This window comes from Apium graveolens, chromosome 9 (assembly GCF_009905375.1).
Source record: "Apium graveolens cultivar Ventura chromosome 9, ASM990537v1, whole genome shotgun sequence".
Lineage (NCBI taxonomy): Eukaryota > Viridiplantae > Streptophyta > Magnoliopsida > Apiales > Apiaceae > Apium > Apium graveolens.
Genome location: NC_133655.1, coordinates 64,949,246 through 64,961,268, shown reverse-complemented (window position 1 = coordinate 64,961,268; position 12,023 = coordinate 64,949,246). Strand labels below are relative to the sequence as shown.

At 41.8% G+C, this 12,023-nt stretch overlaps 1 protein-coding gene across 1 annotated transcript; it reads right to left on the bottom strand.

Moving 5' to 3' along the window:
* Positions 1-2,933: 2,933 nt before the first annotated feature.
* On the bottom strand, positions 2,934-3,317 carry LOC141685293 (uncharacterized). Its single transcript, XM_074490405.1, has one exon. The coding sequence runs from the start codon at positions 3,315-3,317 to the stop codon at positions 2,934-2,936; it is 384 nt and encodes a 127-aa protein (XP_074346506.1).
* Positions 3,318-12,023: the final 8,706 nt, after the last annotated feature.

Genomic DNA, 12,023 nt, shown 5'->3' with positions numbered 1-12,023 from the left:
GAGCTGGAGGGGTCAGTTTCTGCTCTGACCGAGGGCCGTGAGGCCACCCTCGGTGATGCCAGGAACCTGGGGGCCAGGAACTTTATGAAAATCTTCATCCATAAGGTTCCTAACTTCGATTGGGAGGCTCTGGGTGCGAGCACAGCTAGGCACACTGAGAAGCTGGAGATGGAAAGGGATGCCCAAATTGCTGAGGAGGCCCGACTCGCAGCCGAGCAGGCCCGGGTTGAAAGAGATGTGTCCTAAGTCCAATCATGTATGAGGATTTAGGAATAACTTTTATGTAATCTGTTTTGATTTCATTGATATTAATAAAAGACTTGTTTTGGTTTTATCGCGGGCTTTATCTATTTAAGTGTTTAAATAAGATATACCATAATTTAGAGTAAAGCTTTTTATGGATTATGATGAGATCATAATAATGAGACCTAAAAGATGATAACTCTAAACTTAAATATTTCTTGGTCGTAGGATTACTAACTGGTAATTAGTAATCCGCAAAGACCGGTACATACTATGCTTGCTTCATTATGAAGGATGTCTGTTCTCATAGACATTTGTGTGGTGACAGTATAGCTAGTATGTAGGTGCTTATTATAGAATAAGTTCACTGAACATGACTCATACAGCTGAACAACTGATGGAGTTCACTCACGTGTCAGTAGTTGTTCACATAGTGATAGTTGTACAAGTATCATTAGACTTGAGGTCATCATAGTCATCTTGTGTACACTAAACTATGCTTTGGTTTAGTTCTTAGTCTCCAGGGACAATTATAAGGGCTCTACTGGGTATATGAATTTGTACACGAAGATAGTGTATAATCAATAAAGGATCTACCCCTTCCAGTGAAGGAAGAGAATGTTCAATGTTGATCCACTTATGCTAGTTCAGGAATCTCTGGCCAGAGTGAATGAAATTAGAAAGGAGTTTCTAATTTACATTAAATAGAACTAAGCATAGTGAATGGGAAAGCAAATGATTAAATAAGATAGGCTTGACACAAGTTCTATGCCTTGTATTTTAATCGTGACATTGCAGGGTAGAAGGAATTGATTGTACGGTAACTACTCACTAAATAGGTTCTTGGTATTCTAAGCAGTGAATTCGTATTATCCGGATAGTCGCGATATGCTGAGAAGTATCCCTCACGATGTAGAATAAATATAATTAATTTATTAATTAATCATATTTAATGAATTAGAGAATTTATATAAATAATGATAAAATAGTTTTATTATTATTTATTTCTACTACCGACTTAATATTGAACCTACAGGGTCACACCATAAAAGAAAAAGATTTAATGATGGAGGAATTAATTAATAATGGCTGGTAATTATTTATTTATGAAATAAATAATTAATTAGAAAATTTAATAATTGATTAAATGAGATTTAATTAATTATAAAATTAATTAAGAAAAGTTCTTAATATTATTAATTAAGAATTTAATTTTGGAAATTAAATCAAGTGAGAGAATTATTTTTCTAAAGTGTTTAGAAAAGGGATTAATGATTAAAAGGTGTTTTAATTATTAGTTAATTGGTTAATAAGAATTATCAATTAAAGGGTTAATAATAATAATATTTTATGGGAAAATTTACAGCTGAAATTTTTGCCTATAAATATACTATTATAAACCCTATTTGTCAAAACCCAAATAATTAACCCTAATTCTAAAGTAGAACAAGAGGGAGGCAACTAATTCTCTCAACCTCTTCCTCCTCCATCACATTGTACTCTTGGTGGATACCGGTGGAGTGCTTCACACTTGAGGAGCAACTGCTAGGGATTTCCGTTCATCGTTCTTGGATCGCTATTAAAGACCTCCATCTTTCCATTAACGCAAAGCTTCTTAAGGTAAACATACTGAACTACGAATTAAATATTATTTTTCGCATGGATCCTGCGGAGGGTTTCGATTTTTTTTAAGATTTAAATTTACGTTTTCGTTGCATTTATGTGCTAAAAACCCTTCACGGGTCATTGATGATACGGTTCGTAGGGAGGCAGAGGTTGATAAGCCTTAGTGTAATTTTATTTTAGAACTAGACTTTTGACTGGGTAAGTGGGCACCCTTCTCGCCTCACCTTTGTATTTGAAATATTCTTCCTTGAGGCATAACATATTTATCTCTTGTTTGTATAAAATTCCAAGTCTTTTGTGCCCGCATTTGTCTTTATTATGCTAGCTGGTTTTCTTTATTTTGTGTAAACTTACCATGCCCCTACTGACCAAAAGCTATCATAGCCCTGGACGCGTATGGCGGATATTACACCTTCATAGCGAGCCGAGCTTATCAGCTCGCATTCATGTGCAATTAAGTAAAAATCAGTGATAATTTAAGTAGAGCAGGCTCACATCATTACTAACTCACAAATGTTGTAGGTGTACTCGCATTAGCGGGCCGGGCCTAGGGGCTCGCATCTTGTTCCGGTATCTTCTTCTAGCATAATGCGACCCCGGGCCATGTACGCATGACATCGGGCTGATCTGCCCGGCTCGCCTTGATATCATGACAGCGGGCTGGTCTGCCCGGCTCGCCTTGATACGGGCTCGCATTGCGGCTATCTTTAACTCTTAAGTTAGATTGCCGTCACCTCTCCCTATCTTTATCTTTAATCCGCTTTGTGCTCATTATTTTAACAAGCGGGTCGGGGCCCGGCTTAACTTGTGTTTTTAACATGTTAATAAAACAGCTGTTTTGTCCTCGCATGGGCTCCCAAGGATGGGCTCCCCTACTGGGTACTTTAATCTATTAACAGGAGTTAAAATATCAAGGGCACAAATAGATATCAATCGTTTATTCATAGATAATGGAAAGTGAAAGGAGTACATGCTTGTGGTCTCAAGGAGGCACCTATATGGCACTACCCCCCGAGACTTAGGAATATTTTAAGATTGTACTAAGTCTGAGAAGAATAATATTACTAATAATACTTACGGAGGTGTTCCGCGTTCCAGGCTCTCGAAATCAACTTGTCTTGCATATCATTGAGGTGGTAGGTTCCCTCCCAAATCACTGATTTTATCTTGTACGGGCCTTCCCAATTTGCCCCAAACACTCCGTGGCTCACCACCTTGGTGTTCGGCATGACCCGGCATAGAACCAAATCTCCCACCTTGAAAGTCCGGGCTCGAACCTTACTGTTGTAGTGCCTAGCTGTCCTATGCTGATATGCTGCTATCCAGATCTGAGCATCTTCCCGAGTTTCTTCGATCATTTCCAAATAGAGCCGATGATTGACCTCATTTGCCTTTGAGTCATAGTTGTCCCTTCGAAAAGAACCTGACCCTACCTCAACGGGCACCATAGCTTCACACCCATACACTAAAGAGAAAGGGGTCTCTCCAGTTGTAGTTCAGGGAGTCGTGTTGTAAGACCACAGGTTCTGGGTGAGCTCCTCTGGCTATGTCCCTTTCTTCTCTTCAAGCTTTGCCTTCAAGATGTTCTTAATGATTTTATTAACAGCCTCTGTCTGCCCGTTACTTTGGGGGTGGAAAACTGCACTAAAGCTCTTCTGAATCCCCAGCTTCTCACAAAATTCTCACATTTCCTTGCTATCGAACTGTTTCCCGTTGTCAGATATCAACTTGTAAGGGATGCCATAGCGGCACACAATAGTCCTGTGCACAAATTCCCTGAGCTTTTTTGTTGTGATAGTGGCTAGAGGCTCGGCCTCTGCCCACTTAGTGAAGTGATCCACCGCCACAACCGCATACTTGACACCTCCCTTGGCCCTCAGGAGTTCTCCAATTAGATCGATTCCCCACAGAGCGAAGGGCCAAGGGCTCATGAGGCATGTGAGGGGAGCCACGGGCTGTTATAATAATTGGCATATCGCTGGCACTTATCATAGGCTCGGGAGAATTCAAAGGCATCTTTTTTCATTGTTGGCCAATAGTAACCTTGACGGAGGATTTTCTGAGCTAGAGAGCTACCCGCGCGTGATTGCCACAAATGTCCTCGTGTACTTCTGTTAGGATATAATTGCATTCATCCCCATCTATGTACTTGAGAAGAGGCACACTGAACCCTCTTCTGTATAGGACCCCATCGCATATCATATAGCGGGCTGCTTTGTATCTTATCCTCCTTGTCTCATTCTTTTTATCCAAAGTGAACCTTCTTTTATGTAGACTAAGATAGGTGTCATCCACGTGGGGCCAAGGTTATCACTGAGGCTGCACACCTCATGCTCGGACACACTAGGCTGCCTTTGTATATCAAGGGGCATGACCCCTACCAGAGTGGCCTCGTGGCGTGAGCCAAGCTTAGCTATCTCATCTGCGCCTTCATTCTGCCCGTGTGGGATTAGTTCCAGCCTCACTTCGTTGAACCTCGTGATTATCCTCTACGCACACTTTAGGTAAAGCTCCGTTCTCGGCCCCTTAGCTTGATACCCCCCGTTTATCTGATATACCACAATCAAGGAGTCACTAAATACATTCAAATTTTCCAATTTCATTTTGCAAAGCTAGCTTGAGACCGTTGATCAGGGCCTCATATTTAGCATCATTGTTGGTTGAATGAAAGGCTAGATTGGTCGCGCGTCTGATCTTATGCGCCTCCGGGCTGATTAACTCAATTCCAGCTCCTGCACCATCCCCATTAGAGGCTCCATTCACAAATAGGGTCCACCATGGGGCACTATTTTGGCTTTCCACCCCGACCTCTTCTGGGCTAGGTATGACAACAAGGGCTCCCGACTCTACTTCTTGATGTGGAGGGAATTCAAGCACAAAATAGGCTAGTGCTTGGCCTTTGATTGCGGCCCTTGGCTTATAATCTATCTCGAACCGACCAAGTTCAACCGTCCACTTCAGCATTCGAGCAAAAGACTCCGGTTTGTGTATTACTTTCCTGAGGGGGTAGGAGCTTCGTACTTCTACCCTGTGCGCCTGAAAATAGGGCCTGAACTTTCGGGAGGCCAGGATCAGAGCATATACTAATTTATCGAGGCTCGTGTACCGGGTCTCTGCGTCAGCCAGCCTTTTGCTCACATAATATACCGGGAGCTGGATACCATCCTCCCCTCGAACCAATACCGCACTTACTGCAAAGTCAGAGATGGCCAAGTATAGGACCAAAGTCTCTCCTTCCTTTGGGTTGGATAACATTGGAGGGATGTTGAAGTGCTTCTTTATGTTCTTAAAGGCTTTTTCACACTTTTATGTCCACTCAAAATTCCTCCCCACTCCTTTAATCGCGTTGAAGAACTCCTGGCATTTGTCGAAGGACTTTGAGATGAAGCGGTTTAGGGCAGCCAGTCGCCCGGTTAAGCTCTAGACATCCTTTACCCGTCGTCGGGATCTCTTCTCGAGTAATGCTCATATCTTGGCGGGGTTGGCCTCAATTCCCCTATGGTTGATAATGAACCCCAAAAATTTCCTTGACTCGACCCCGAATACACATTTCTATGGGTTGAGTTTCATCCTATACTCCCTTAGGATCTGGAACATATCCGATAGGTGATGGACATGATCCTTTACTTCCTTTGACTTCACAAGCATGTCATCTACATAGGCCTTCATGGTCTTCCCCAACTGATATTTGAACATCTTGTTCACCAGCCTTTGATAGGTTGCCCCCGCATTAAGGAGCCCGAAAGGCATCCCCATATAACAATAGAGGCCCCGATCAGTAAAAAAGGAGGTATATCCTGATCTTGCCCATACATTGGGATTTGGTTGTATCCTGAATAAGCATCCATAAAGCTAAGTAGTGCGTGCCCAGCTGTGGAATCAACCAGCTGGTCGATTCAGGGTAGAGGAAAACTATCCTTCGGGCAAGCTTTGTTCAGGTCGGTAAATTCCACACATGTCCTCCATTTGTCATTCGGCTTCTTGACAAGCACGGGATTGGCCAGCCATATGGGGTAGAAGGCTGCCCTAACAAGCCCTGCCTCCATTAGTCTATCCACTTCTTCTTTGAGGGCTTCTGCCCTCTCTCCACTAATCGGCCGCCTCTTCTGTCTGACCCCCTTCTTTTTTTGGTCCAAGTTGAGCCGGTGGAACATGACATTCGGGTCAATCCCTATCATATCAGAGTGTGACCATGCAAAGACGTCCAAATTTCTCCTCAAGAATTAGTCCAGATCCTCCCTCATGTCAGGGCTTAAATTAGAGCCTATTCTGAGTACCTTGGAAGGATCATTCGGGTCTACCAGGATTGGAATTGTATCCTCTGCGGCCCCAGCCCTCTCAACCATCGGGGGAATTCTTGGGTCTAAGTCTGCTCGAGCCTCACTAGATTCCCCCACTTATGTGATCGCCAAATCTTTTATGTCCTCGAGCTCAGGCTGATGAGCTCGGGCCAAATTTACCAAGCATTCAGAGGTCATAGTGACCGTGCGAGTGATTCCGTTGGGCAGATCCATAGTTGTGGTTCATTCCTCGCAAACCCACTTTCTTTTCCTGAGTCTTGCAGTGATTTGTTCTGGGCTCTCTTCTTCATCACTTGCCTCTTCTACAATCCCTTTCTGTATCAACATGATGCACTGAGAGGCTTCCATTAGCAAGTCCCCTGGGTGTAGTTCCACCTGAATCTCCATGTGTTCGAAATAGTTCTCGGGCAACTCCTCGATTGAAATCAGGTTACAAATCTCGTGTCCCTCACGACGTACTCTCTTCCTGCCCTCCACCTCTTCCACGAGGACATCGTCTTCACCTGGTTGGGCCATCTCCTTTGATGCATTTTCTAACTCGGCCGCCCTGAGTGCCTGGTTATAGCAGACCCTCGATTCATATTGACAGCTCTTCAAGAAACCTACCCCCATGGGGGTTGGGAATTTGACCGTCATGTGATGGATTGAGGTCACCATCCTCATTACCCTCATAAGAGGTCTACCCACTATAACATTGTAGGCACAAGGCTGATCTACAACCGTGAACATAGAGATCTGGATGGCCACATAGGGCTCTTCTCCTATGGTCACCGGGAGCCGAATTGTCCCTTTCACTCCGATCGAGTTCCTCGTGAACCCATATAGGTGTCAAACTGTCGAAGTTAATTATCTATCCAACAATCCCAGCTTCTTGTAGGAATCATAAGTCAATACGTCAGTCGAGCTCCCGGTATCCACCATTGCTCGGTGAACATTCATCGTCCCAATTTTTATTTTTATAACTAGGGCATCTATATGAGGGTAATGCACCCATTTGGCACCGTTCTCCCTAAACACGATGTCATCAGCCTCCATTTCAAAGAGCTCCGGGGGCCTTTAGCTCAGATGGTTGACGTTGGTGAGGGGCTTGTCCTTTGCCTCTCGGGCATACCTGTCCATCGCCTTCCTGCTGTCTCCGCCAAGGTGAGACCCGCCTAGAATAATATGAATGCTTCCGGCCCGAGATACCCCCTCTTTATCCTCTGGGGGTGGAGGAGGGACGGTATGATAACCAGTTATGTGCCTTCGAACCTCCTTGACAACCCACTCTGTAAGCTTCACTTGCCTTATCAACATCTCGATTTCATCCTTCAATTGTCTGCAATCAGCTGTATCATGCCCCTTGGCCTCATGGTATGCACAATACTTCGAAGTGTCCCTCTTGTTATAGTTTGTGAGAGGAGCTGCCTTCCGGAATACCCCCTTCCCAGCATAGGTAGCATATATGTGGTCGATAGAGGCTACCAGAGGGGTGTGCGTCTGCCATTTGCTTGTATAAGGTCTCCCTGAATCTTTGTTTATCTATTTACCTCGGGTAGACTTTTTGGGGCTTGAGCTACGTCGATACGTCTTTCTTCTCTCATCAGGAATGAAAGACCGGTCCCTCTTATCTCGATAGTTCTTGCTGATTTTCAGCTCTCTCATCGACTTCTCTACCCTCTTAAAGGGTTCAACTTGCTCATAGAACTCGGCCAAGGTTCTCGGCTCACTCGCCTGGAGGCTCTTCTAGAATTTCGACCCTTCTTTCAACCCTGCAATCAAGAAATTCTTGATGGTCTCCTCACTGGCTCCCCTCACCTTGGGAACTTCGGCGTTGAACCGATGAAAGTATTCTGCCAGGGCTCCCCCATCCTTTGCTTGATGTTGGCTAACGTGGCCACAGGAGGTGAGTAGTGGAGGGTGGACTGAAATTGTCTGATGAACAGGTCCTCCAGTTGTCGCCATGTCCTTATGCTAGTAGTCCCCAACTTGGAGAACCATTATTGGGCACTACCTCTGAGTGATGCCGCGAAGAGTCTGCAGCGGGTCATCTCCGGCACCTGATAGACTTCCATCTCAGTGTTAAATTGTATAAGATATTCCACCGGGTCAGCTTCTCCGTTGAATAGAAGGTCGGGGTTGTGCCTGAATACCCGAGGCAGGGGGGATGATCGGATGGCAGCCATGAACGGAGAAGGGGCATCCGAGCTTGGGGGTCCCCTCTTCTCTCGCTCCATCTCATCTAAGATCCTTCTCAGGTCTCTTACTCTAACAACTTCTCCTTCTCTGTCACCACCCGCGTTACTCGAATGGTGTGAGCCTTGAGGTCGCTCATGGCATCCTCCTTCACCAGCTCGCACTTGTGACTCCTTTTCATGATTGTCTCTACGTCTACTTCGCTCCTCCCTCCGGGGCGAGGTGCACTGACATTTTTTGGGAGGGGTCACCGCGCGATCTCTTTTTGAGCCTCTCTGATCCACGGGCTCTTTTTCTTCTCTCTTTTTCTTGCAATTCCCTAACTTAAGCGTGAGGTCGTGCTCACTTAGCTTTTTACCCACACGGTCTAGCACGCTAGTCGACCTTGTCTTAGATGAAGCTGGCTTCTGCCCCGATCTTTTAGAGATCTGGCTGCCCCGCTCATCATGACCTTGGGGTATATCTTCCTCTTCATGCGATGCCTCTTTCTTCTGCTTGGTCTCAGTTGCGCGTTATCAAAATCATGGATCAGCTTCTCTCTACCCTTGACATCCGGGCGTTGATCTAATTCATCTGATCGGCTAGCCCTTCGAGATACGTCATGACCGCCTGACCACCCTCGGTTGTGATTGGTGGAGGTGGCGCCTGATTCTCTAGGGGCGTGTGCTTGACCTCGTTCTGGTCCTTCTTCTTGCCCCCGCTTCCTGGTGTCGCCGCTTGTTTGCCTTCTTTGGTCATATCTTCTCCCTATGATGAAACTACCCATCCTTCAAGCGCCAATTGTTATAAGGAGAATTTCGTATAACAGTGTTGTGGAGGTTGATAGGCGGAACAAGGATCAAGGATGGTGTTTGAGGGTGAAGGAAGGTTATGTATGGTGGTGGCTGAGCTTGTATGTTGACTAAGAAAGAATAGGGTTTGTTATTCTCTATCAAGTGTCGACTCATGTCTCATACAAGTGCCTACGTACCCTATTTATAGCGATGAAGCCTCACTTAGTTCTTGGGGAACAAGTCACGTAGGCTAGGGTTAGGGTTCTCCAACCCGTGCAACCCAAGCCCATGAAAAAGTCAGGCCTTCAGCCAATTAGTCACGTAAATCTCGACCGGCTCCATACGCTTCCTACAATCTTGCGGCATCTCCGCATTTCTTCCCGTAATTGTAGGAATAACCCGTGTCGACCCCGAAATCTACGAGCAACCCAGTCATTTATGAGTCACTTTCCATGTTACACACAAAGTCCTTCGATACGGGCCGGCCTGGTCACCTCAGCCCGCACCATCTTTCTTTTCGAGTAATACAATATTACCTCTGTTTTCATCAGATGTGGGCTCATGGGCCCAGCCCGCGTGTGGTCACCTGAGCTCAGCCTACGTGTGGGCAACCGAGCTTAGCTCGCGTGTGGGCAACCGAGCCTAGCTCGAATGCTGTCACCTGAGCCCAACTCGCATGAAGTCACCTGAGCCCACCTCGTATGTGGACACCTAAGCCCACCTCGCATGTCATAGCCCAGCTCGCATATGCTGGCCCAATTCATATTAATCCATGATTCTAGCCCACACAAGAGAGTCCAGCGATTCAATGCACCCATGGGGACCTGTTTAGGGCCCATAATCGAAAGCGGGCATAACTCATATTATAATTACGATATTTCTATTTTACGTATAATTCTTTTTTATTTTTTATTAAAATAATAAAATAGAATCCTTTATACATTAATAACCTTTATTAATAAGTGAAACCTCTTTTTAAGTGGTACTTTGGTTTCACTTATTTTTTTGGTTCCATCACCGTTTGGTTTCACTTTTTATGATTCATGTTATAACTCCGAGTGTATTATTCTTATCCCTCTTTAATTCTATATGACCTAAAATTCCATCGTTACTAATAAGGGAAACCATCTTTTATGGGTACTTTAGTTTTGGTTTCACCAACTTTTGGATTCACCCCTTTTTAAATCTTACTACAGCTCTAAATATAACATTATTTTTTTTATTCTGATATGACTTCTAATTCTATATGAAATATTTTACCCGTTTTTTTATTCTTATATATCACATATTTATATTGTTTTTACATAAAAGGAATTGTATATAGATTGTAATGTATAGATTCATACCAATAAAATTCTATTTTAACAGCAAATGCAAATTTATGCATACATGAAGAATATTAGAAAAAAATATGTGATCACAAACTATATAAAAATACAAATCTAGCTAACAATAAGAAATATATATATGCAATTACTTTGTAATGTTGATTTAATATTTTGTTAAATTATCCGTCAATCGTGTTACTGATTGCATGACTAAAATTTCAATGTAAAATTTTAGTTATGTCTTTTCGGATAATAGAGACATAATAATGTTAAGTTTGTTGTTCTAATAAGATTTGAGTTAATGAAACTACATATAATTTCAAAAGAAAATTTGCAATAATTGTATAATTTTATTTATTATTTATTTTGAATTATAATTTAAAATTAATTTCTATAATCATTTTAATATTGATATTTTGATCTCAGCTCATACTTCGCACGGGTTATTAACTAGTATGCTATAATAACCGGAATGGGGTATATTTTGGTATGCTATTTTTTTGGTTGATTTGGTTATCCTCATTTATAACCGTCAGATTTTTCTAATCAAGTGATCAGGACCATTAGATCCAAATACTAAAATAATATACACTACTCAATTTTTTAGGTTCGAATCCCGCCAACAACAAATATTTATACTATTATTTTACACTACTCGACCTCCCATATTCGAACCTCACCACCAACAAATATTTATACTATTATTTATATATTATCCAAATTTCAGGTTCGAATCCCGCCAACAACAATCTATAATAATATATTATTACTCAATAAAAGTATGTAAATTATATGTATTACATCTAAAATATTATATATAATATATAATACATATGTCGGGTTTTAATCGGGTATCGAGTTTGGATTGTATATCAGATTTCGGATCAGTATGGTTGAAATCCAAATCCAAATCTTTGGGTTCGGTATATCCAAAATTTCGGGTTTCAGATCGGATATTCGTCAGATCGGATTAATTAGTCATCCTTAAAAATATACCCCATTCTAGTTATTATAATATATTATAGATTTAATATTAATTAAAAAATATATTATAATTTTGAAATAATATAAAAATATTAATGAAGACCTGCGTATCGTACGAGTTGTAAAGTTAGTACGAGTAAAAAACGGGGGGTATGACACCTTAACGAGGTATGACATTTTATACATTTGTCATTTAAGATTGAAAAGATAATCTATTTTATTTGGAATAAGTTAATTGGTAAGTTAATATTAATTATAATATTTTATTTCATTTTCTTAAGTAAAGTTTCAAGCGATATTTTTAAAAAATGAGATGTTTTTATGGAAAAAATTAAGAACATTAATGTGTTTTAATTTAAAAAGATAATTGGTTTATATACTCATCAAGATTAAAATAAGAGTTATTAGTAATTATATTATTTTATTTAATTAAATATGATTTCCCCTGATATTTTTGGAAAATGAGGTGTTTTAGTAGAAAATGAAAAAAATAACGTGGTTTAGCTGAAAAAGTTATATGGTTTATATACTATTTAGGATTAAAATATGGTTTATATACTATTTAGGATTAAAATAGGTTTAAAATTTGTAGG

Bases quoted from the DNA above. Each gene is read 5' to 3' on its own strand.
- LOC141685293 (XM_074490405.1), bottom strand. From the start codon at position 3,317: ATGGTGCCCGTTGAGGTAGGGTCAGGTTCTTTTCGAAGGGACAACTAT.